General features: G+C 44.1%; 1 protein-coding gene across 1 annotated transcript in view; it reads left to right on the top strand.

Moving 5' to 3' along the window:
- ext1b (exostosin glycosyltransferase 1b) overlaps positions 1-27,616 on the top strand; it is a 112,264-nt gene that overhangs the window by 53,748 nt on the left and 30,900 nt on the right. Inside the window, exons 2-6 of the mRNA XM_036952640.1 lie at positions 12,640-12,733; positions 17,098-17,205; positions 18,196-18,315; positions 22,146-22,278; positions 23,894-24,012. Of these exons, the coding sequence (XP_036808535.1) occupies positions 12,640-12,733; positions 17,098-17,205; positions 18,196-18,315; positions 22,146-22,278; positions 23,894-24,012 (574 nt within the window). The remainder of the gene's footprint in view (positions 1-12,639; positions 12,734-17,097; positions 17,206-18,195; positions 18,316-22,145; positions 22,279-23,893; positions 24,013-27,616) is intronic.

Below are 27,616 nucleotides of genomic sequence, written 5' to 3'. Positions count from 1 at the left end.
CACACACACATACACACACACACACACACACACACAGCACTCCGCTCTCATTCACCCTCACTGCAGCTGTTCCATCAAAATCTCTATCTGGCCAGGCATTATCCCCTGTGCAGCTCTCCTCTTGTCATGTGATGTGAGGGTTTGCTGCTTCGCCTTTTGGATATGTCAGACTCGCGCTGAGCTTGATGGCTAGGGTTGGTGTGAGTAAGAAATGATTTGTGTTGGTTTGTGTGTGTGTTTGAAGAGCGAGCAGAGAGTCTAAATACTGTACTGTGACTGTGTGAGCTAGGGAATCATCCCACTCCCTGAAACCTTTAGCGATCAGCCTCCCACCACATCCCCATTCGAACCAGGCCATCTTTATTAATTCGCCCATTTATCTTTTTATTTGTCAGTCTGTGTTTTATTGTATTTTATCTCATGCTGTGCTGCGACCTGGGACCCATATGGCCCTGAGTTTATTGTGGTTTTAGCCTTTTAGAGGGAATAAATTAGAATATGTTTGCAAGTTATTTGAGTTCATTAGGTTTCCAGTCACTTTTTGGAGGAGTGGAGGGCCTGAGGGGCTGAGCTGGGCCTGGGAGGCAGATGGGACCAGGGCCATATGCATTGGGATTTTACTAGCTACCCATGTTCTGCACATTAGTTATGTGCATGCGCATTGCAAACGCTCAGTTAGTTCATTTCTCGGCGGCCCAAGCTTTTCCATATTGGTATGGTTGTTGTGTGCTGCAGATAAATGGCCATGGCTCAATGGATAAATACGGTCTGCTCTGTGCCATCTATTCCAGCAGCTCTGATGACAAATGTATGAGTTTTAAAGGAGGCAGCAGCAAAGCACGTGCTGACATGTCAAACTCCGAGACACTCACTATCACACACACGTATACTCACACTCGGATGGCACACATGCACCCCAACACACATACAACACTGCATTATCGTGAGGGCCATCTGGAAATGAAGTGCACTGCCGTATGAGACACAGCTGGTCTCCAGTGTGTGTGTGTACGTTCTGGACCTCTGACCTGACTCGAGGCATGGAACAGGGAGCCAATCACACGGACTCTGAAGTGTGTGTAAGACTGTACACGTGAACTGCCTTGGTGCTGTGCGACTATATCGTGCATGTGTGCGTGACTGTGTACACAAGTACGTCTGGGGGAGTTGAGAGTCCCTCTAAAGGTCTACCCTTGTCCTCTGGAGGGAGAGTTACAGTAGGCATCAGGGAATCCGAGTTCTGTGCAGACGCTAAATGTAACAGAAACAATGGACTCAATCTACCTTGCTGTGGAAAACAGCGAGAAAGAAATCGTAGAGGACAAATTGAAAAGATTGCATTAGATAAAGCCATCACAGCGAATTAGTATCTCGGCAGAAGGGACCCTTGTTATCTGGGTATTTCTAAAATATTCGGGCTTAGACGTGACAGGGGGATGGTAGGCTAGGAGAAAGTGCTGGGGGGGGAGCTACGAGGTATGACTGGGAAGCTGATTCATTTGGCTGTCTAGAAGTTAGCATGCCATACGGCTGTGTCGCTCACTTCACTGCACTTAGCTTGAGTGTTTTTCTTTATGGTAGTAGAGCCTTATAAATTTATGCTAATCTAGCTAGCACCTTGACAAGACTGTCCTGAGGTACCTGTTTTTGGTTTTGAGTCCTTGTTTGGAGTTACTCAGCCTATCCAGTCAAAACAAGCTAATGCTATACGATCACCTTTTGCTCCACTTTGACCCTTGAATACTAAGAATAACCAGAATTTATTACCTTTTCCTAATGGCAACCCAGTATCTCTTGATGGAATCCGAATGTCAAGATCTAGGTGCCGTCTGATAACAAGAGCGAACTGTCTTGTCTCAGTTAAATACGTTTTAGCCTATTTAGGAAGGGACACCTCTCTGAAAGCCAGTTGGTTTGTAAGTGGAGTGTTGGTCTAATACTGGATTCTGGACAGCAAGTGACCGTAATCGGATTCCTGCATGTGTAGCCGTTCCTCATGGCCGTCATGGGATCCTGCACACAGCCTGTGTGTTTGTTTGGGGAAGCGGACCTAAGGGTTACGTTATGCTAGGATGCTAATTGGAACTAGCATAAGCTAGCTAATGAGGCCCTATTAGGGTAATTAATTAGTTGTGAAGGAGAGCGTGCAGGCTCGGTGAGCGAGGAGTTAGAGAAGACCGGACACACACCACAGGGGCAGGGCATCCAGCCGCAGGGATGATGGGTGGGGGAGTACAAGGGGTGATGGTTACGGGGCCACGCATGCACGTGCACACACACACACACTAGTCAGTCACACCTCACTGCCTGTCAGTTCCTCATATTTACAGCCACACGCATGTGCGCACAGATAATCGTTCCCATGCAAATACACAATAACATATGTTCCTGATTTACAGCACACAAGTACACTGCCTGTGTTAATCAGTCAAACTGTACCATGCAGCACGTCTGACTCACTCATAGGCATTCACTCACACACTAGGGCTGTGGCGGTCATGACATTTTGTCAGCAGGTTATTGTCATGCAAAAGACTGCCGGTCTCACGGTAAATGACCGTTAATTAACATAAACACGGTTAGCATCTCCAGGCCCCCATGCATACAAGCCACATACAAGCCACATACAAGCCACCGATGCTCAACTTTTGGAACATCGTCCTTTTTTCCTTAATAAATCAATTCAATATGAACCATAAATCCATTATTTATTTTTGCCAGGTCTAAAGAAACATGATATGAATAAAATGTATTTCAGACCAGAATGAGTTTTCTTTACTGTATGTTATCTGGCTATGCGCTATGCCATAGGCTGTAGGCTTGTTCACTTAGCAGACAAGGTATGCTTAAGTAGCTGTGTCGTTATTTTTATTATATGATTTTATAGTAAGGAGAATATAATAAAATAGAAAGGACATTTTTTCCCATTCCGAAGCGGATGCACATAAGAAGTGGCTCAGAGTCATCTATGATTCACCAAATGATATTTTGAAAAAGGAAGCAAAGTACTTTAAACATATGTTTTCGTTTGTCTCCTCTCACCGAAGCTAATTGTATGGATTTCTAAAAAATAATAGTATCAAATGAACAGCCATACAGAGACTCATGTGAAGGTGAAATTAGGGGAGGAACTTCTTGATGCAGTTAAAGCCTTTAAGTCTGGGAAAACATCATTATAAAAATATTGTCAGACATTCATTCTAATCAGACAGATTTTTTTTACATAGACGATACACTGGCGATAATATCAGACAAGTACTGGAAACAATAGAACACCATGAAATATCTGGGAAACCAGGCCTGCTATTCATAGCGTACTTTGAAAAGGCTTTTGATAAAGTACGACTGTAGTTTATATATAAATGCCTAGAACATTTCAATTTTGGAGAATCTCTTATAAAATTTGTTAAAATAATGTATAGTAACCCTAGGTGTAAAATAGTAAATAATGGCTACTTCTCAAGGTTTTAAACTGTCAAGAGGAGTAAAACAAGGTTGTCCACTATCTGCATATCTATTTCTTATGGCCATCAAAATGTTAGTTATTAAAATCAGATCCAACAATAATATCAAGGGATTAGAAATACTAGTCTAAAAAACAAAGGTGTCATTGTACACTGATTCGTGTTTTCTTTTAAATCCACAACTTGTATCCCTCCACAGCCTCATAGAGGATCTAGATCATTTTTCAAACCTCTCTGGCATACAACTAAATAATGAGTGTACTATAAGTATTGCGTATACAACTTTCCCATCCTGTGTAGTTTACCAATAACGTGGTCTGACGGTGATGTGGACATACTCTGTATACATATCCCAAAATAATAAATTATCTCTCCAATAAATGTTTATAGAAAGTTAACAAAAATAGATAAGATCTTGCTACCATGGAAAGGACGATACCTGTCTATTTGTGGAAAAATCACCCTGATTAACTCTAGTCATATCCCAGTTGACCTATTTGAATATAGTCTTGCCTCACCTAGTGAACAGTTTTCTTTTGTTATTATATGAGAAATGTATTTTCTTTTATTTGGAATGGCAAGCCAGACAAAATTAAATGGGCCTATTTCTATAATTAATATTAATTCGGAGGGCAGAAATGACTAAATATTATAGCATTAGACCTCTCGCTTAAGGTGTCAGTCATACAAAAGTTATACTTAAATCCGAACTGGTTCTCTAACATGTTCACGAAAGGCCCTTTTCCCTTTATTCAGATTACAACCTCTCACTTTCAGTTATTCAAAAAGGAAATCCTCTCCCAAATATCGCTATTTTTAAAACAAGCCATAGAAAGTTGGTTGCGATTTCAATTTAATCGACCAGAAAATACAGAACTAATACAACAAATATTGTGGTTTAATTCAAATGTACTAATTGATAAAAATAAAAAATTTAAATTCAAAAAATTATAATCTTCGTAAATATCATATATAGGACTGGTGGAGTTATGTCACACATGCAGCTAACAAAAACATATGGAAATGTCTGCTCTACACCAAATTACAACCAACGAATTGCAGCATTACCACAAAACTGGAAGAAGTGGAAGGGGGTTAAAGTAAGGAACTTGTCTGTCGGCCCTCCATTAAAGACCATAATTGGATAAAGAAAGAGATTTTTGACGTATTGATTCGATGTCACATGGTTTATGAATTGACACGCAAAATTACGCCGGATTCAAAACTTTTAATTTTTCCATTTCAATTATTCTATAGAATTCTTGCAACCAACAGAATGTTATTTATATGGGGTACAACCATACTAGCTCTGCATTTTACTGCGAAGAGGCAGAATCATTAGATCATTTGCTTTGGTACTGTCCATATGTAGCCTGTTTTTGGTCACAGGTTCAGGAATGGCTGAAGAATTCCAATATTTACCTGGAGCTAACCCTGCAGATAGCACTACTGGGCGATCTGATAAGTCATAGTCAACCGATCAATAATATAATAATACTTTTAGAAAAAAAATGTTGATTTTAAATTTACAATCTGTAGGAACAATGAGAATAGAAAGGTTCAGAACTTTTTTTGACACATCACATCACAGTGGCCCCGACGAGGTGAATGTTGATTTTGGCAGCCCCCCCGGCACCTCGTGATTCAGAGGGGTTGGGTTAAATGCGGAAGACACATTTCAGTTGTACAACTGACTAGGTATCCCCCTTTCACCAGTTGAAAAATATATGGCAAATAGAAATCCAATATGGATGGTGTTAAGAGATAGATGGGAGGGGTTGAATGGAGCTGAAGGTTGGGACTAACAACTAATAACAAGATAACTAATTTAAAACGTATATAGGTTAAGAACTTTTTGGAAAGAGCACAAGTACACTGCCTGGAGGGGGGAGGTAGGGTTGGAGGGTAATATTATATATATTTTTTATAACTTTTTTTTTTTAACTAGGCAAGTCAGTTAAGAACAAACCCAGACGCCACTGGGCTAACTGTGCGTCGCCCTATGGGACGCCTCTAGCACTGCAGTGCCTTAGACCGCTGCGCCACTCGGGAGTGAAAAAGGTGTGTATGTGCAAAAATATATATGGGGGATTGGAAGTGATGCAGACAATTACATTGATGGAAGCTACAATCTATCTGCAATATTAAAGCTGATCTACCCCTAAATATAAATAATAGACACTTATTTTTCAATTTTCTATTTTTTTAATGGTTCTGTTTAGCGTAAAAGGGATACGTTAGATTTGAACGTTATTTTTCAACTTTAGTTGTGAGTGACACAAACCTTAGAATGTCTGTGACTACAGGCTATTTGATTTGAGAAAGACACTAAAGAAAGCTTGCGCTCTGTTGCTTGCCTCAGGCTGCACACCCATCAGACTAATACATTTCATCAGTATGCACTGGAATAGTGTAGGCTGCCTATTCTTTTTCAGTTATATCCTGGGTAGGCTACTCCGGTTATTTCACTCCAGGCTCCATCCACTGTTTGAGGAGAATGCAGCCTCGTTGCGCAACAGGTCCTATTCCGCCCAAATGACATGGGCTCTCCAACCCTGTTCCTGCAGCTACCCAGAGCTTAATTTGGGAAACCAAGTGAAATCTGTTCAGGAACATCGATAGTAACATGTTTTCCAAACAAAAACCTATTTCATTAAACTGTTGACAGCCCCTCTCTCTGTGCGCTCGAGAAAGGAATAAGGGAGAAAGAGGAGGAGATGGAAACATGGTGGAGAGATGTAGCTGAAAGTAATGTCAGCCTAATTTACGTATGAAAATATAAAAAGTGCCCTATTACTAGGCTATTCAAAATCAAAATACAAAGATTCACTATAATTGTAAGCTAACTCTGTAAGCTGCCCTGCACTGAATCAACAGCATCACCTAGGCCTATATGTTCTCTCCCAGACTCATGGATAGAACATTTGGAGCGTAGCATAAGGTAACCAACCAGTCGTTGTTTTAGGCTTTGAAACAACATGCACAACAACCATATTTTCCACTCAGTTTCAACCTGTTGTTGAACTTCTTTCTTTTAAAAGCACTACAGTTTTGATATGTTTTGATGTGATTTTCGATAGCATTTGCATTGATGTCAGAGTGGCTGGAGGGACAATAGAGCCCTGAGTACCAGGCCATTGGGTACTATCAACAACACACATGTCTAGAGTGCATAAATGGAGATTACCATGACTCAACAGTCACATGGCATTTTACTGTCGTCTTGACTGCAGGAGTGGCAGGTAATACGGTCACCGCAACAGCCCTACTCTCACCATACGCTCAGTCTTAATCGCTCTTTATTAATTCACTATCACACTCTCTCTCGTGCGCGCGCCCTCTCTTTCTCGCATGCATGCAGGCGCGCGTACACCTCCCATGGCCTTGAGTCATGCAGTTCTGACCGTAGCATACGGCTAGCTCACAGGCATGACAGTATCATAGTGGCCCTAATCCTCCGTGGTACGGTGTTCCTTCCATCCCGTCTCCTTTGTTACGGGTAATCCACACAGCTCCGGTCCTCACCGTCTTTGCGTCTTCAGACAGACGAAAGCACATCTTGGCCCTCTTCAGGCAATACATACACGGTAATAACACACACACACTGGGAGAGACAAGAGATCTCTTGGGCTAATGTGACAACCTCATCAAAGTCCTAACTTTGATCACTTTCTGTGTTTTTGGAGAACATCGAGGTTGTTTGCGGTTTTGTGTTTTCATCACTTTAGAACGAGCGGGCCCGGAGGGAGGGTTTGCTCTAGCTAGCGTCTGTCAGATACCCATACTGCATCAAGCCTGACGGCAGTGCACTGCTGGCGCCTTGCCCAGGAAAGCCCCACCTCCTCCCTCTGAGAAACCTGGCTAAAGGGGGACTAAGGAAAGAGCTTTGATTCTGAGAGTTTCTTAAAAATACAAATAAATATTAAAAGAAAGTAGATTTTAAAAATAGAAAAAATCCATCTGGATGTAATTAAGTCACTCTTCTTAGCGGAGGCACTAAACGGGTGTTGCAATGGCAACTGAAAGTTGTTGCCGGTGGGTCTGGTTGAGAGGGTCACCTAATTGCATCAGACCTGTAAAAGACAGAATTTATTTCATTAAGGGCTAATTCTCAGTCCATCTCATCTGAATTATATTTCCTCAGCATTATGCTATGTTGACTTCATTTTCCAATGTTTTCACTCAAAGCACGGCATTCTTTACAATAGCCTACTCATACGCTGCCCCTTTCTCTCTTTCTCCCTCTCTCACGGTCTTTCTCTTTATTTATCTATCTATCCCTCACACATAAACACTTTCACACACACACACCAAAACAACACACACTCACACCGCCTGTGGGCTCCTCGGTTCGCTCAGCTGTTGGCTTCCTCCTCGGCAGCTCAAGGTCAGCAGGAAGACAGAGCTCTGCTGTTTGAGAGAAATGAAAATGGAGAGGAGGAGAGGGAAAAAACGAGGGATGGAGAAAAGGAGAGTGATCTCTACTGTATCCCTCAGCCGGGGACCAGTGACCCTACTAAGTGCCCCAGCTAGCCGACTGAAGGGGCAAGCAGTGGACAAGTCAGGGGTCAGGGCCCATCCTCTCTGGCTCTCAATGAGACAGTAGAAGAGACAGAGGGTAAAACCCTTTATATCCTAGAACTTAGTATTTTACCCTGTTCTTGTATTAAAGTCAGAGTGGGTCCATGCATACAGATGACACGTACAGTACCAGTCAAAAGTTTGGACACCTACTCATTCAGGGGTTTTTCTTATTTTTTTTTTTACTGTTTTCTACATTGTAGAACAATATAGTGAAGACATCAAAACCATGAAATAACACATGGAATCGTGTAGTAACCAAAAAAGGGTTAAACAAGTCAAACTATTTGAGATTCTTCAAAGTAGCCACCCTTTGCCTTGATGACAGCTTTGCACACTTGGCAAAAACAAACATTTCAAATTTGGACTCATCAGACCAAAGGACAGATTTCCACCGGTCTAATATCCATTGCTTGTGTTCCTTTGCCCAAGCAAGTCTCTTCTTCTTATTGATGTCCTTTAGTAGTGGTTTCTTCGCAGCAATTCGACCATGAAGGCCTGATTCACATGGTGTCCTCTGAACAGTTGATGTTGAGATGTGTCTGTTACTTGAACTCTGTGAATTTGTTTGGGCTGCAATCTGAGGCTGGTAACTCTAATGAACTTATCCTCTGCAGCAGAGGTAACTCTGGGTGTTCCTTTCCTGTGGCGGTCCTTGTGAGAGCCAGTTTCATCATAGCGCTTGATCATTTTGCGACTGCATTTGAAGAAACTTTCAAAGTTCTTGAAATGGTCCATATTGACTGACCTTCGCGTCTTAAAGTACTCATGGACTTTTAACACGGCACATCTGTTAATTGAAAGGCATTCCAGGTCAACCTCATGAAGCTGGTTGAGAGAATGCCAAGAGTGTGCAAAGCTGTCATCAAGGCAAAGGGTGGCTACTTTGAAGAATCTCAAATATAAAATGTTTTTATTTAACACTTTTTTTGGTTACTACATGATTCCATATGTGTTATTTCATAGTATTGATGTCTTCACTATTAATATACAATGTAGAAAATAGTCAAAATAAAGGAAAACTCTTGAATGAGTCGGTGTGTCCAAACTTGACTGGTACGTATATCAAGATGGTACAAGGGTGGTAATGTATTGCTTTAGATGGAATTAGACATGCACCTACTGTTTGCACAGGTCTGTAATCATGTTGTGTAATCTACACCATTATCACCATACATAGATCCATAAATCAGTTGTCATAAGCTGACACTAGCTGTCATGACAGTTTTTTTTTTAATTGAAACGTTTTACATTTGAGTCATTTAGGAGACGCTCTTATCCAGAGCGATTTACAGGAGCAATTATGGTTAAGTGCCTTGCTCTAGGGAACATTGCGAGATTTTTCACTAATCGGCTGTCTGCTGTAGGTATGTCTATCTAGCTGTGTCTAGAATTAGTATTTTATTAGGATCCCCATTTAGCTACTGTCAGAGCTGCAGCTACTCATCCTGGCGTCCACACAAAGCCTACAACATGACATAATACATAACATTAAGGCCGTGGCTACGGATACAGCGTTTTCCGCCCACACCTTGCCCGACCCTCCGGTAACCTCTTTCTTGAAGCGAAGGATCCGGATCACGTACTGCACGTGTTATTTTTTTCGCACACATTTGTTTTTCTAACGAAGCCGCTGCTCAAACTCCCACTCCCTTCACGTTTCGCGCTTTACTGACCCTCTTCTGAACCATGATGCTGTATAGCTGCCTCATATTTCTGAACAGCTGAAACGAAAAGCCTGCGGCGATTTGAGAGAACATTCCCAAAACACACATTATGAAGGCCACAATCTTCTGTCTGTTTTAACGGGATGTTGCACAAGCCAGGACGCTGTCCCTACACTTTGGACATATTTTGTCTGATGGCGGAGGCTAATCTTTATAGTTGCTGCCATATCATAGTTCCTGGGGGGGAAAAAATAACATTATTTGACTGCCTGTCTGCCTCCTGCGCAGTTTAGCCAACGTTTGCAATGAGGATGGGGGGGATATATCCGTATTTTTAACCTGGGCTAATTGGGATACAAACTCTGTATCCGTAGCCACTCATAGACAATTACAGCTGAAGGACATAATTATGTAAAACATAACATAACATTTAATGGACAGGTACAGAACTACATTTACTAAATAAACATAAAGAAAATACAACACATAGCATGAATAGACAGGTACAGATCTACATACATTTCTAAGAACAAATACACGTTTTTATATTCTTATGCCTTATCCATCCATGCAACATGTACTCATAATTACGGCTACACTGCGGTCATCTATTTTTGTTATTTGCTTGCTCTTACAATCGCAGGTCCTTATCCTAATCGTGTTCTGTAAACACTAGCGAGAATCCCACAGCATTAGGAACCGCCCGTGTCCTTGGTTCTCCCGTTTTGACGTCAATACTATTCCTAACAATGTTATTCATAGATGTTACTGGACGCAATGGAAATGCAACAATTCCTCCAGCTAAGGCGCCAACCACAGTTGTCATGTGGATCTTTTTAGAGATCCAGCGGAGGAGCTTCACATACGTCCTTCGCCCTGTATAGTGCACAGAAATGAGCTAAACCAATGAACTAAGCCTTGTTAAACGGTTCAATGGAGTATGTTGCAACCGTTTGCAGTCTACCGCCTGTAAAGGGTTAGCTAAGCTATAGTGTGCATGGACTTTGGACGTATCCATAAAATGAATCAAGTCCCCTCTACGGAGTTTCCTCCGGTTCTCATGCACTTGTTTTGCATTTCCGCGCCCCACTCACTCCCAGCAGCACCCGCCCGTCACGCACAAAATAAGAATACACTTTCATACATTTCAGGATGTATGGTAAACTGACCAGCCTGTCATATGGAGCAGCACGTCCTTGCTCTACTGAGGCATTGCTTTCTCTGAGCACGCCCTGATGCCAAGGGCACATCGTGTCTTGAGCATTAACCCAAACACCAGATGTGCTCGGGAGGGAGATGCTACAGCTACTTAGGGCAGTCTGTCTCATTTGATATTCTGTGGCATTAAGGCAAGGAGGGACACGAGGGTGGCCGCGCTGCACTGGGAGACAGCTGGTGCAGAAATATGTATGTCCCCTGCAAACGTGGCCACCGAGGTGTGTGTGTGTGTGTGTGTGTGTGTGATGCATGTTGTGTTCTAACTATATATTACATATGTGACTTTCAGCACCGACTAGTGCGGCGCGCAGGCCATTTTATTAGTTGTTGCCGTGTGCGAGAGTGACTGTGTGTGTGTGTGTGTGTGTGTGTGTGTGTGTACCCGTTTGTGCTTTGAATCCTAGCGGTAGATGTGTCCCGGCTATTGCCCTCCAATGTTACGTGAGCCTATGTGCGGATTGAATACACAAAAACACACACACCCTTCCGTTAGTGTCGGTAAACAGCAGCAGCCCTCTGCATACACCATGGAGAGAGAGAGAGACCGGGATAGAGAATGACTGCCCTTTCACCTTCACACCATATAGACCTAAATGAGATGATGTACCGCCTCCACTCTTTTAACCTCCTAACCTAAAGGACCTGTCTTTAGCTGACTCTCCCTTGCAAGTTCTGCAGTAGTGGCTAGAATGGAAGGGAGAGGGGAGGGGGGAGTGAGTTAGGAGGGTCAGTGGGAGAGAAGGGGGAGAAAGAGAATAGAAAAGAGAGTTGAAAAGCACTCTGTGACAACTGAAGACGTAAAAAAAGGGCTTTATGAATGTGATTAAGAGCGAATTGGACTGAAAGGCAATGGAAGAAACTCGATTGCATTTCCTTGATCCCTCGCGAGCTCTCTCTCTCCGCCTCCTCAAAACCTATTGGATGAGAAGGTCAGAGTGGAGAGAAGTGGAGTCAAGGAAATGCAATTGAGATTCTCCCAATGACAGGAGAGGAGAGAGAGAAAGATGGGCAGAAAGTCTTTCTCCTGGGCCTAGTAGAGGTTAAAGCCCCAGTAAACGGCTGTCTGTGTGAAATGGGAAAACAGCTTCATATTCTCATCCCATCTGTGTTACCTACTCTCTGCTACCCTGTGTGACTTCACCTGTAGTGTGTACACTACTCCCTCTGTCTGGGCATGATTAAGAGCGTGCGGACAGACACAGACAGTCCTGTAGTGTGTACACAACCCCCCCCTCTTCTGTGGCTGATTTAACCACACACACCCACCACAGCAGGAGCTTGCCTCTTGGTAGCAGGTGTCACTCACAGCTCGTTACCCCTGGCAGGGTTGATCATTCCGTTTGGATAGCAATAAGGCACACCTCACTGGGAGGGGGAGAGAGTGGCATGGAGGGAGCAAGCAAGCGGGAGAGGGAGATTAGGAATTGCACTGCAGTGAGACACCCTAGAAAATTGTGTGCTTGTGATGGAGAAATAGATTTGTCTTCTGTCCGTACCTGTCTATGAATGATGTTACATGATGCAGCTGAGGGACTTACTGTATACTGGGCTGCGATCTGTTATGTGAGTGTGTTCCGGAAGGTGAGCATAGCTAGCACTGTGTATACATGTGGTCCTGAGGGTGTATGATTATAGGAGAGAAACCTGACAGCCTCTACTTTGTGTGTGTGTGTGTGTGACATGTACTGATGATGTGTGTTTCTCCACAGATATGACTACAGAGAGATGCTGCACAACTCCACTTTCTGCCTGGTGCCTCGGGGCAGACGCCTGGGATCCTTTCGCTTCCTGGAGGCACTGCAAGTGAGTGGGCCCATACACACAGGCACACACGCACAGAGATTGACTCCTTAAGATTCCCAGCGGAAAGTATTCAGACCCCTTGACCTTTTTCCACATTTTGTTACATTCAAAAATGGAGTAAATTAAACAGTCTCCGCATGAATCTACACGCAATACCCCATAATGACGAAGCGAAAACAGATTTTTAAAAAAAATGTTTGCAAATGTATTAAAAACTAAAAACATATCATATTTACATAAGCGTTCAGACCCTTTGCTATGAGACTAAAAATGTAGTTCAGGTGCATCCTGTTTCCATTATTCATCCTTGAGATGTTTCTATAACTTGTTTGGAGGCCACTGGTGGTAAATTCAATTGATTGGACATGATTTGGAAAGGCAGCTGTCTATATAAGGTCCCACAGTTGACAGTGCATGCCAGAGCAAAAACCAAGCCCTGAGCACTACGTCAATTATGCCTTTATGGTAGAGGGCCTTTTCTCCGTGAAAGGTACATGACAGCCCGCTTTGAGTTTGCCAAAAGGCACCTAAAGACTCCCAGACCATGAGAAACAAGATTCTCTGGTCTGATGAAACCAAAATTGAACTCTTTGACCTGAATGCCAAACGTCCCAATTGGAGAAACCTGGAACTATCCCTACGGTGAAGCATGGTGGTGGCAGAATCATGCTGTGGGGATGTTTTTCAGCGGCAGGGACTGGGAGACTAGTCAGGATCGAGGCAAAGATGAACGGAGCAAAGTAGAGCTCCTTGATGAAAACCTGCTCCAGTGCACTCAAGACCTCAGACTGGGGGTAAAAGTTCACCTTCCAACAGGACAACGGCCCTAAGCACACAGCCAAGACAACACAGGAGTGGCTTCGAGATAAGTCTCTTACTGTCCTTGAGTGGCCCGACCAGAGTCCGGACTCCCCATCCAACCTGACAGAGCTTGAGAGGATCTGCAGAGAAGAATGAGAGAAACTCCCCAAAATACAGGTGTGCCAAGCTTGTAGCGTCATATCCAAGAAGACTCTAGGCTGTAATCGCTGCCAAAAGGTGCTTCAACAAAGTACCGAGCAAAGCGTCTGAATACGATATTGAAGTTAAAAAAAAAATATTTGTTGTGATCAGTCATGGAAATGAAAGTGCTGGCAACATGTTGGCTCGCTATTTAAAAAGAAGATGGAGAACGAGCTATATGATGAAAAAAAATCCTGGAATTTGTGACGTGTGTACAGCAGACTAGCTCAAGCTAATGCCACTTTACAAATCGATAGGTGGAGTCAAAGTATCGATATATGTATATGATATTTTGGTATGTAACTATCACATTGTTTTCCTCCACCCGTCACTGTGTTATGCATGAGTTTCGTTCCCACGCAGTCTTTCTCACACAGTGAAACCCCATACACCGCAACTTCACTCTTTACACAGCAAATGCATTTCTACTCCCTCTGTCCTACCCACTCCATTTAATCTCCTCCAAGTATCACAGAACCCTTACACTCTCTTTTATTTATATATATATATATATATATATATATATAGTCTTCGTTACGTACTCCCACTCCATACGTCTCCTCAATGTATTGCCCAACCCCAGAACGCTCATAACCTCTCCTGTACCACACGCTTACCACACGCTTACCACAAGCTTACCACACGCTTACCACACACCTTTGAAGCACCTTTCCAGGGACCACTCAACAGCTGCATACCTGTGCCCTTCAATCCCAACCTACAGCGCCTTGCGAAAGTATTCGGCCCCCTTGAACTTTGCGACATTTCAGGCTTCAAACATAAAGATATAAAACTGTATTTTTTTGTGAAGAATCAACAACAAGTGGGACACAATCATTAAGTGGAACGACATTTATTGGATATTTCAAACTTTTTTAACAAATCAAAAACTGAAAAATTGGGCGTGCAAAATTATTCAGCCCCCTTAAGTTAATACTTTGTAGCGCCACCTTTTTGCTGCGATTACAGCTGTAAGTCGCTTGGGGTATGTCTCTATCAGTTTTGCACATCGAGAGACTGAAATGTTTTCCCATTTTTCCTTGCAAAACAGCTCGAGCTCAGTGAGGTTGGATGGAGAGCATTTGTGAACAGCAGTTTTCAGTTCTTTCCACATATTCTCAATTGGATTCAGGTCTGGACTTTGACTTGGCCATTCTAACACCTGGATATGTTTATTTTTGAACCATTCCATTGTAGATTTTGCTTTATGTTTTGGATCATTGTCTTGTTGGAAGACAAATCTCCGTCCCAGTCTCAGGTCTTTTGCAGACTCCATCAGGTTTTCTTCCAGAATGGTCCTGTATTTGGCTCCATCCATCTTCCCATCAATTTTAACCATCTTCCCTGTCCCTGCTGAAGAAAAGCAGGCCCAAACCATGATGCTGCCACCACCATGTTTGACAGTGGGGATGGTGTGTTCAGCTGTGTTGCTTTTACGCCAAACATAACGTTTTGCATTGTTGCCAGAAAGTTCCATTTTGGTTTCATCTGACCAGAGCACCTTCTTCCACATGTTTGGTGTGTCTCCCAGGTGGCTTGTGGCAAACTTTAAACAACACTTTTTATGGATATCTTTAAGAAATGGCTTTCTTCTTGCCACTCTTCCATAAAGGCCAGATTTGTGCAATATACAACTGATTGTTGTCCTATGGACAGAGTCTCCCACCTCAGCTGTAGATCTCTGCAGTTCATCCAGAGTGATCATGGGCCTCTTGGCTGCATCTCTGATCAGTCTTCTCCTTGTATGAGCTGAAAGTTTAGAGGGACGGCCAGGTCTTGGTAGATTTGCAGTGGTCTGATACTCCTTCCATTTCAATATTATCGCTTGCACAGTGCTCCTTGGGATGTTTAAAGCTTGGGAAATCTTTTTGTATCCAAATCCGGCTTTAAACTTCTTCACAACAGTATCTCGGACCTGCCTGGTGTGTTCCTTGTTCTTCATGATGCTCTCTGCGCTTTTAACGGACCTCTGAGACTATCACAGTGCAGGTGCATTTATACGGAGACTTGATTACACACAGGTGGATTGTATTTATCATCATTAGTCATTTAGGTCAACATTGGATCATTCAGAGATCCTCACTGAACTTCTGGAGAGAGTTTGCTGCACTGAAAGTAAAGGGGCTGAATAATTTTGCACGCCCAATTTTTCAGTTTTTGATTTGTTAAAAAAGTTTGAAATATCCAATAAATGTCGTTCCACTTCATGATTGTGTCCCACTTGTTGTTGATTCTTCACAAAAAAAATACAGTTTTATATCTTTATGTTTGAAGCCTGAAATGTGGCAAAAGGTCGCAAAGTTCAAGGGGGCCGAATACTTTCGCAAGGCACTGTACAGCGTATCCACTTGTCAGAGTCGAGCCAACCGGTGCACACTTCATAACCTATACCTCTCACACCTGTCGCACACCTGTGCACCTCCCACTCTGTCTACTTCCACACTCAGCACCTCTAATGTTAGTGCACACTTCTCCACAGAAAGTATATATATACATATATATATATATATATATATATATATATATATATATATATATATATATATATATATATATATATATATATATATATATATATATATATATATATATATATATATAGAGAGAGAGAGAGAGATTTATTTTATCTTGTGTCCTTTAACCATTTGTACATTGTTAAAACACTGAATATATATAATATGACATTTGTAATGTCTTTACTGTTTTGAAACCTCTGTATGTGTAATGTTTACTGTTACTTTTTGTTGTTTTTCACTTTATATTTTCACTTTGTATGTTGTCTACCTCACTTGCTTTGGCAATGTTAACACATGTTTCCCATGCCAATAAAGCCCTTGAATTGAATTGAATTGAATTGAGAGAGAGCGAGAGAGAGAGAGAGAGAGAGAAAATCTGACTACCTTGGTGAGTGTGAATGCAAGAGCCTCCACTGGTATTAGTGTTTGTAGGAGAGAGTCAGAGTGTGAGAGCGAAAGCAGGGCCCGGGGGCCAATGCTGTTTTAGCTGATACCTTTATGACCCCTGATTGACAGGGCTGTCATTACGTCAACCTCTCATCACACTGCACCAGCTGTTCTCCTCTTCTCGCCATTCCTCTACCTCTCCATTAAGTCTCCACTACTTCGCCACTGCCGAAGGCCAGCCTCCGCTTGGTTACCTCTCCCTCTCTTGCTTTTTTTTTCTCTCTCTCTCTCTCTCTCTCTCTCTCTCTCTCTCTCTCTCTCTCTCTCTCTCTCTCTCTCTCCCTCTCCCTCTCCTGTTTTATTGTATCGATTTCCAAGTCTGTTTAAAACAAAAATTTTCTCTCTGTGTCCCTAATCTATTCTTCTCTCTCTCCCTGGGTTGTGTATCTCTGTCTTTAGGCAGCCTGTGTGCCTGTGATGCTGAGTAACGGTTGGGAGCTGCCCTTCTCTGAGATCATCAACTGGAACACGGCGGCCGTCATCGGGGACGAGAGGCTCCTGCTGCAGGTACGACACACACCCCTCGCAACCACCACCTCCGTCCCTAAAAGGGACACTGAAAGATTCTACTTACCAAGAGTCAGATGAACTCGAGGATAGCATTTATATGTCTCTGCGTGCCGTTTGAAGGAAGTTTGGAGTTAGTTTCGCAAGCCAATGATAACTAGTGTTAACGCAATCAGAGAGTCCACTCACTGACTGTGTCTCTCAGCCCGGGATCGTATTCATTAGAGGCTAGACACACCTTAAGAAAACAGAAAATTCAAACGGTCGTTTCTCGCTCCGTTTCCCTCCTCTATCCCTCCCCTCTCTCTGACTGACCCTGCTGTCCTCCTCCCTACCCCTACCCCCCCCCCCCCTCTCTGACTGACCCTGCTGTCCTCCTCTATCCCTCCCCTCTCTCTGACTGACCCTGCTGTCCTCCTCCCTCCCTCTATCCCTCCCCTCTCTCTGACTGACCCTGCTGTCCTCCTCCCTCCCTCTATCCCTCCCCTCTCTCTGACTGACCCTGCTGTCCTCCTCCCTCCCTCTATCCCTCCCCTCTCTCTGACTGACCCTGCTGTCCTCCTCCTCCCTCTATCCCTCCCCTCTCTCTGACTGAACCTGCTGTCCTCCTCCGTCTCTCTATCCCTCCCCTCTCTCTGACTGACCCTGCTGTCCTCCTCCCTCCCTCTATCCCCCCTCTCTCTGACTGAACATGCTGTCCTCCTCCCTACCTCTATCCCCCCTCTCTCTGACTGAACCTGCTGTCCTCCTCCCTCTCTCTATCCCTCCCCTCTCTCTGACTGACCCTGCTGTCCTCCTCCCTCCCTCTATCCCCCCTCTCTCTGACTGAACCTGCTGTCCTCCTCCCTACCTCTATCTCCCCCTCTCTCTGACTGAACCTGCTGTCTTCCTCCATCCCCCTCTCTCTGACCCAACCATGGTGCGTTGTCCCCCCCCACTCCTCTCTCCAGCCCCTCTGTCTAACAATGTCCCCCTCCTGTCCTCCTCCAGATCCCGTCCACGGTGCGCTCCATCCATCAGGATAAGATCCTAGCTCTGAGGCAGCAGACCCAGTTCCTGTGGGAGGCCTACTTCTCCTCCATGGAGAAGATTGTGCTGACTACTCTGGAGGTGAGACACGCACGCACACACACACACACACACAGACACATGCACACACACACACACACAGACACACACAGACACACGCACACACAGATACACAGAAAACTCACACTCACACAACACACACACACTTTCTTTCTCATTTTCTCTCTCCGTCTCCTCGGCTATCAATCTCCCTCTGTCTTCCAGAGTTCCAATGTCACGCTAGCCTCACCGCAATCTCTCTGTTTATTCCCAAGTGTCTATTTCATGCTAGACTGACCTTACACCACCAGCCATCCACACACTACCAGCCATCCTCACACCACCAGCCATCCGCACACCTCACACTACGATTGCAAATGCATCATCCTATGAGCACAAGACGTTGAAAATACTTTAAAAAAATATATTAAAAAAGAATGTCTTTTCAACCTAATTTACGTCTACAACGTCTTTTCAACGTCTTGCGCTCATAGGGCACAGTCTGCACCAGGGGTCAGCAACAGGCGGCCAGCATGCCAAAACCATCCGGCAAGCAATTTTTTTTTAGGGGGTAAAAAAAGACTAGAATCACCAGGAATTCAGCTAAAAAAAATTAAAGTATTCCCATGAATTTAAAAAAGTGTGATTGTGTCTCAATGTAATCAAGGTATGAAATGGTAGTTATTACAGTCTCTTTTTGGGGTTAGTTGGTGTCAATTTGCAGTGTACAAATGATTATAATTATGCTCCGTTCCCCCCCGACAATCCGCTCGGGCAAATTCAGCCCGCAGCTGAATCTAATTGCCTACCCCATGGTCTACGACATAGCTTGGCACCAATCTCAAATGTATCTCTATTTTCTACACAGCCTTGGAGCACAACTAGCCTCATGCCCCACAATCTCATCCATATCGTCAATCTGAGTATTTATGCTAGCCGCACCAACCTGATGGACATCTTTAGTCTGTCGTGCCAATCACCTTTATCTCTACTAGCCTCAACCTGGGATTGCTGCCATCTCACACACAGGTCTCCATCCGTCTCAGTGTTTGGGCACCAGCTCGGCGGTGGCACCCAGGCTTAACCCCACTGACGTGCTGTCACTCTGTGCTAAGGTGGGGAGGAGGGCGGGGGACATTGTAACACGGCACAGCCCGGGTGACTTACCGTTTTGTTGTTTATGTGCTGAATGTGTTCAAGGGAGAGACGGGACACACACACACTATATATACAAAAGTATGTGAACACACCTTCAAATTAGTCGCTTCGGCTATTTCAGCCACACCTGTTGCCGAGAGGTGTATAAAATCGAGCACACCGCCATGCAATCTCCATAGACAAACATTGACATTAGAATGGCCTTATTGAAGAGCTCAGTGACTTTCAGCGTGGCACCGTCATAGGATGCCACCTTTCCAACAAGTCAGTTTGCCAAATTTCTGCCCTGCTAGAGCTGCCCTGTTCAACTGTTAGCGCTGTTACTGTGAAGTGGAAACGTCTAGGAGCAACAACGGTTCAGCCACGAAGTGGTAGGCCGCACAAACTCACAGAACGGGACCGCCGAGTGTTGAAGCGCATAGCGCATAAGAATCGTCTGTCCTCGGTTGCAACACTCACTACCGAGTTTCAAACTGCCTCTGGAAGCAATGTCGGCACAACAACTGTTCGTCAGGATCTTCATAAAATGGGTTTCCATGGCCGAGCACGCGCACCAAAGCCCAAGATCACCATGCGCAATGCCAAGCGTCGGCCGGAGTGGTGTAAAGCTCGCCACCATTGGACTGGAGCAGTGGAAACATGTTCTATGGAGTGATGAATCACACTTCACCATGGACGAGTCTGGGTTTGGTCGGATGCCAAGAGAACACTACCTGCCCTAATGCATAGTGCCAACTATAAGGTTTGGTGGAGGAGGGAAAATGGTCTGGAACTGTTTTTTTCATAGTTCGGGCTAGGCCCCTTAGTTCCAGTAAAGGGAAATCTTAATGCTCCAGCACAGAGCCCTGACCTCAACCCCATCGAACACCTATGGGATGAATTGGAACACAGACTGCGAGCCAGGCCTAATTGCCCAACATCAGTGCCTGACCTCACTAATGCTCTTGTGGCTGAATGGAAGCAAGTCCCCGCAGCAATGTTCCAACATCCAGTAGAAAGCCTTCCTAGAAAAGTGGAGGCTGTTATAGCAGCAAAGGGGAGACCAACTCCATATTATTGCCCATGATTTTGGAATGAGATGTTCCGACGAGCAGGTGTCTACATACTTTTCTTTGTGTAGTGTATGTTAATGCCGTTGCGGCCGAGTTGGCGAGCGAGTAAACAAGCAAGAGAACAAGCCAACCAATCACGTTGCGTTTCCTGCCACGAAGTTTTGACCAATCACAAAGCCAATGGAGCCTTCTCTGTTCCTGTCGATTCCCGGCACACCTATTAAACGGAATTACAGTGTGTTTCCAAAACAGAGCGGATTTATCTATTATTCTCCTAATTGGCTGATTTTAGCTGTTGGGAGGCTAGATTGAGTCGTCCATCATGCTCAGCTAGGACGCTCAAGGGGAAGGAGTTCAGCCATGCAAGAGAAATAGCCCTTCATAAGGTCTTAAGACCCTCGTTTGAAGGTGGTGAGTGCTTTTTATTGAGAGGCTAAAGGATTCCAAGTTAATCTGTTGGGCTGAGGCAAATGGTTATTGACTGGCCTGAGGGGCCGTAGCAGTGGAAAACTGCCTCTCGTTTCTTATCCCCACCTCTGCAGATTAATTTTTATATTGCTTTGTCAATATTATTAAAAGTATTCTACAGCGCCATGATCACATGGAACTCCCTTCCATCTCCTATTACTCAAGCAAACAGCAAAATACCTTTGAAAAACAGATTAAGCAACATCTCATGGAACAGTGGGGGGACTGTGAGGGGACACACACACACACACACTCTCTTAACACACCTTTTTGTTTTATTGTTTGTATCATTTTTTTTTGTATCGTTTGCATGTAGTTTTATTTCAAATATCGCTTTCTGTCGTGCCTCGATACCACAGCAGCAGCAAAATTGCATCCCCCACCTCAGAAAGCAACAGGGGAAAATGGCCAGTTTGGCGTTTGGATGTGTGAGGGACTATTTGGGGTCTATTTGTAAGGGGAATGAATGAGTGGACTCCTCATTGGAGTGGCTGGTGTTTGACTGTATGTACCACTGAACTGGTTTGTTCTTTCGTGCGTGAAGTATGTTTTGGGCACAGCTTCTATTTGTATGACTGACTGCTGCCCGTACTGGTCCCGAGTTACAGGTTCATCTGGATGTCTCGTATGTAAGGGGCTCCTGTTAGAGGTCTCGCTGTATTGGTGGGGCTTCGTCGAGTGGCTGAAACATTTGAGCGTTGCGGGTATAAATGAAGGCAAGATATAATGTCAAGAAATAAAGTCTATAAATCCACGTTTGGGAAACCCTAATGTAAAGAGTACTAAACAGGGTCAGTCTACTATAGGGTTCTCCATCCCTGTTCCTGGAGAGCTGTCCTCCTGTAGGTTTTCACTCCAACCCCAGTTGTAATGAACCTGATTCAGCTTCATCAATCAGCCAATTATTAGAATGAGGTGCGCTAGATTAGCGTCGGCGTGAACACCTACGGTGAGGACGGTGAGCTCTCCATGAAGAGGGCTGGGGAGCTCTGGTTTATTGCATTATACGGCTGTCTGCAACGTTCAGAATGTTTCTCTCTACTGGACACACACCTAATGCTAATAATATAGTGGTATATGAATGAATAACAGAACCTCAGTGTATCTGTTTTTGAGTGACTGGTGTTTTAGGGTCTATGAATGTTCTGTTGGAGGGAGAGGTTTAACCTCTGCCCATCTCCTCTTGCCCCCCAGATCATCCAGGACCGGGTGCTGCAGCAGGAGTCCAGGAGTACCTTGATGTGGAACAGCCACCCCGGGGGGCTTTTCGCCCTGCCACAGTACTCTGCCCACTTGGGAGACTTCCCCTTCTACTACGCCACCCTAGGTGAGCCCCCCTCTCAATCGACCACTCAATCAAATGTATTTGTATGGCCTTTTCACACCAGCTGTTGTCACAAAGTGCATTTTACAGTTACCTGTTCTAGATCCCATAGAGCAAGCCCAAGCAGGAACACATTTGGCTCGGGAAAAACTCCATGGTAGCACCAGTCGTTCCGTATCTGTGTAACAGCAGTCCTTTACCGATTGTCTTGAGCTATAGATATACTAGGGCTACACAAGGGAAGTTACCTTGCCACACCAGAATATCACATTTTGTTGTGTGTTTGGTCAAGTAGTAGGTACATGCTATCTATGTTATGGGTAGAGTCCTTGTGTCTTCTTGAACATTTCCCTTAGCCTATGATATACTGCTAACCCCGTCCAAATGTTGTTGTTTTTTAAATGAGAAGCGTCTGTTTTTAGAACCTTGGATTCCAGCTGTGACAGAGTCTTAAATGACTACGTAGCCAAGACGCTGTCCCACTAGATGATCAATTGACTTGTTACAGTGGCTATAACAACGTGTTACTCGATTGACCCTTGATTGATGCTCGCATTAGGCCCGCTGACACGCCTAATGGTCAGTCAGTCGTTCGTTTCACTCAGTGAGCACGGCATATACCGCTGCGCCGGTTCACCAACACAAACGACGCCTCTGTAACAATCTGTGACCTCAAAGGCCTTTTTTAGTGCGTCCCAAATGGCTGCCTATTCCCTATGTGGTGCACTACTTCTGACCCAGAGCCCTATAGGCCCAGCTCAAAACTAGTGCACTATAAATGGGATAGGGTGCTATTTGGGATTCTTCTCCTCTGTAACTCTATTGTCATCTCGTCGATGAAGTCAGGTAGTCGGCTCCCTCAATACACAACCCTTTTGATCGAGCACCTCGGTGCGAGGCGCAAATATTACAATTATCGCGGGGTGACGAGCATTGATTACCCTGCGGTGAGTTTTATTTGTTTTTCACGGAGTCAACCAATTAAGCATGTGGAGGTTTTTAAAGAGACAAGGTGGAGTGTTGGAGGACTAAATGAGACCGATAAAACAGGAGAATCGATCTCGTAATGACACTCCGAATCCAATCTGTTATTATGAGGAGCCAATGCCTCTACCCCTTAAAAATGATTTGGTGTTCTGGATATGAATTGGACACCTAGTGAGATCAATCATTTAATAAGGAGTCCCCTTTCATCTCGTAAATAATAACGTCATAAATCAGCTGTTTGTGTAAGCATGGCCTACAAGTAAATACTAAAGCCTCGTCACCAATAACTACAATGTGAAAACATACAGAGAATGAACCATTTTTAGGTCTAGTTTCGAATGGTTTCTCATAGAAATGTGTATTTTATTTTATGCCTGCTGTAATTGAGGATAATGACTTTGAACAAACTGATGATTTGGCGATGCCAAAAGAAATGTACCTAGAGGCGAAACTTCTGAGAATCACCAATAGTTTTGTCCCTTTGTTCAGCTACAGATCGAGTGATGTCAATATCCTACTTTGTTTGTCTGTGTTCCAGCCATCCAACTTTAACAAATATCATGTTTGTCTGTATTGTAGGTATCAAACCTTACCAGTAATACTGTACGTTTTGACCTGTTTTATGTTCCAGGTATAAAACCGTACCCCAAGTTCACGGCTGTCATCCATGCAGTCACCCCCCTGGTCTCCCAATCCCAGCCCATCCTCAAGCTCCTGGTGGCTGTTGCCAAATCACCGTATTGTGCACAGGTAAGAAGCCACAAACGTGTTTGTGTGTGTGCACATTCCTGCTCATGTCCTCCAATTGTCGGAACTCTCCCGAAACCCAATATTACTCCCAACTGTGAGGGATTTCGTAGCATCATTGCCGAGACAAAAGGACATCTTCTCAAGCACCAGTGGATAACCAACCTCTCTCTCTCTACCACCTCAGAGTTAACTCACGTGGATTGAATTACAATCTGTACCGATTGGTCATCTCTCTCTCTCTCTCTCTGTGTCTGTGTGCGTGTCTGAAAGTGCCGTGGGCCAGCTGGATACAAGAGGTATTGGTTTTAACCAGGGCTGGGGGAATTAAACCAAAGTCCGATAGCTGTGTCTACTATAGTGTGTTACACACCCCCTAATGCATCTTAATTGTGTAGGGAGGTGTGCAACCCTACTTTCTGTATAGAAATGCTTTGTATTCTAGATTGCAGGCTCCCTATGCAAAGCGGAGAGCCAGGTACATAAGAAAAGTATCAACATTTACATCATCTCACTCTCAGCCCACAAAGACTTCCATGTTGAGGGGGACGGGAAGTAGAGAAGAGGGATATAAATAAATGAATGGGAGGGAGAGAGAGAGAGAATGAAAGAGAGAAAAGGGGGAGAGAGAGAGAGGGTGGGGAGAGAATTGGGAGCAAAAAAGCTTTTGAGACAGCGCTGGCAGAGACATGCATGCAGAGATTGTGGACTTCCTGCTGTGAGTGCGCGTGTTCCACAGTTTTACAGAGGAACTGTGTCTGTCGCTCACATCACTGGCACACATATACACACACTCATACTGAAACACACATACACGATACACTGAACTTATGATACCAACATGTTAGAATTTTTTCATTTCATGTGTCGGATCTAGAAGCACAAGCATTTCGCTACACTCGCATTAACATCTGCTTGTGTATGTGACAAATAAAATATGATTTGATACTACCAACATTTTCGCCCCTACCGAGCTAAATAACCCGCTGGCGCCTGTTTAAAAAAATGGTTATTAAGTCAGTTGTTTATAAATTCAGTAAATGTTTTAAGCAACAGCAACTACTAGTCTCTTATATTCACCGATCCAATAATGTCCACTTCGCTTTCATGTGCATATCAGCTGCATTCCGTACTGTTAAGGTGACCGTATTACCACCACATCGACGGTGTGGAAGAACTTGACTGGCCTGCAAAGAGCCCTGACCTCAACCCTATCGAACACCTTTGGGATGAATTTGACTTCTTAAAATTAAGCACATTAATCCGCTTTGCAACGGGTGTAGAGCCTAATGACAAAGCAAAAACAGGTTTTTAGACATTTTGCACATTTATGACAAATAAAAACTATTCAGACCCTTTGCTCTGAGACTTGAAATATGTTGAGATCAGGTGCACCCTGTTTCCATTGATCATCCTTGAGATGTTTCTACCACTTGATTGGAGTCCACCTGTGGTAAATTCAGTTGATTGGACATGATTTGGACAGGCACACACCTGTCTATGTAAGGTCCCACAATTGACAGTGCATGAGGTCGAAGGAATTCTCCGTAGAGCTCTGACAGGATTGTGTCAAGGCACAGATCTGGGGAAGGGTACCAAAACATTTCTGCAGCATTGAAGTTCCCCAAGAACACAGTGGCGTCCATCATTCTTAAATGGAAGAAGTTTGGAACCACCATGACTCTTCCTAGAGCTGGCTGCCTGGCCAAACTGCGAAATCGAGGGAGAAGAGCCTTGGTCAGGGAGGTGACCGAGAACCTGATGGTCACTCTCACAGAGCTCTGGAGTTCCTCTGTGGAGATGGGTGAACCTTCCTAAAAGACAACCATCACTGCAGCGCTCCACCAATCAGGCCTTTATGGTAGAGTGGCCAGACGGAAGCCACATCTCAGTAAAAGGCACATGACAGCCCGCTTGGAGTTTGCCAAAAGGCTCCTACAGACTCTCAGACCATGAGGAACAAGATTCTCTGGTCTGATGAAACCAAGATTGAACTCTTTGGCCTGAATGCCAAGCAACACGTCTGGAGGAAACCTGGCACCATCCCTACGGGGAAGCATGGTGATGGCAGCATCATGCTGTGGGGATGTTTGGGAGACTAGTCAGGATCGAGGCAAAAACTAACTAAGCAAGGTACAGCGAGATCCTTGATGAAATCCTGCTCCAGAGCGCTCAGGAACTTAGACTGGGGAAAAGGTTCATCTTCTAACAGGACAACGACCCTAAGCACACAGCTAAGACAACGCAGGAGTGGCTTCAGTACAAGTCTCTGAATGTCCTTGAGTGGCCCAGCAAGAGCCCGGACTTGAACCCGATCAAACATCTCTGGAGAGAACTGAAAATAGCTGTGCAGCAACGCTCCCCATCCAACCTGACAGAGCTTGAGAAAGGATCTGCAGAGAATAATGAGAGAAACTCATACCCAAGGCTGTAATCGCTGACAAAGGTGCTTCAACAAAGTACTGAGTAAAAGGGTCTGAGTACTTATGTAAATGTGATATTTCATTTTTTAAATTTATTTTATTAAATCCTGTTTTTGGTTTGTCATTATGGGGTATTGTGTGTAGATTGATGAGGGAAAAAACAATTGAATCCATTTTAGAATAAGGATGTAACATAACAATGTGGAAAAAGTCAAGAGGTCTGAATACTTTCCGAAGGCACTGTACGCAGCTCGTGAGTTTCGAGTTTGGGGAAGATCCTTTTCACCATAACAATGCACCTTTTATAATTACACGCATAATCGCATTTGCGGTCACTTTTGAGAATGGTGTTTTCCCGCTAATTGATTGCATTTAGCATTGCTGCGGTTTTAATGTGAAGAAATAGCCTTAATAGGTTATCAACGTTTTAAGCTAAATGCTCTGATCTGTTACATCAGCCTCATTCGCTTTCAAAAGGTGTTTTGATGCTTGTATTCATTTGGGATCTATTGCATTCCACAACTGTCCCAAACTATGTTTGGAACTTTTGTACTATTGGGGATAGTAGATTGACATAGGCTAGTGCTTTTGTTGTCCGTCAGGCCTACTCATCTTGCTGGCTAACCAAAGTAAATGTGGACAGTTCTTCCAACGTCTTCATTATGCACCTCGGAATTCGAATAAGAATACGCGCAGTTGCGTCCCAAATGTGTCTGTCTTTCACTTGTAGCTTGTGAGAAGGACCCAATTACGTGACGGGCTTTGGCTAATAAGAATTTAGATATTTGAGAGAGCCATGTGAGTGAGAGGTGCTTCGGAGCACCCTGACAGGAGAAGGGAATTGTAATGATTATATTCAGCCCAAGAGCACAACGGCCACTGGCCTCAAAAGGCATGGATTTATTTTAGGAGCTTTACGGCCACGAAGGGGATGCCGCTGGGAAATTTGAGTCATTTTCAAGTGCTTGTCAAATTGTGAATGAGAGACTGATGAAGGGTGTGTAGCCTGCACACAAAAAAACAACAAAGCAGGGCTCATGCCTTTCATGCGACTTTTTTCAAATCATCATTGGAGCCTTCGAATGTATTAAAACATATATAGCCCAACATTTGTATCACAACTAAAGTTGCATAAATAACTCTAAATTAAGCCTATAGGGAGGACCTGTTTCTCTAACCGCTCA

This window comes from Oncorhynchus mykiss, chromosome 18, assembly GCF_013265735.2.
Source record: "Oncorhynchus mykiss isolate Arlee chromosome 18, USDA_OmykA_1.1, whole genome shotgun sequence".
Taxonomy (NCBI): domain Eukaryota; kingdom Metazoa; phylum Chordata; class Actinopteri; order Salmoniformes; family Salmonidae; genus Oncorhynchus; species Oncorhynchus mykiss.
This window is presented reverse-complemented; position numbering and strand designations above follow the sequence as displayed.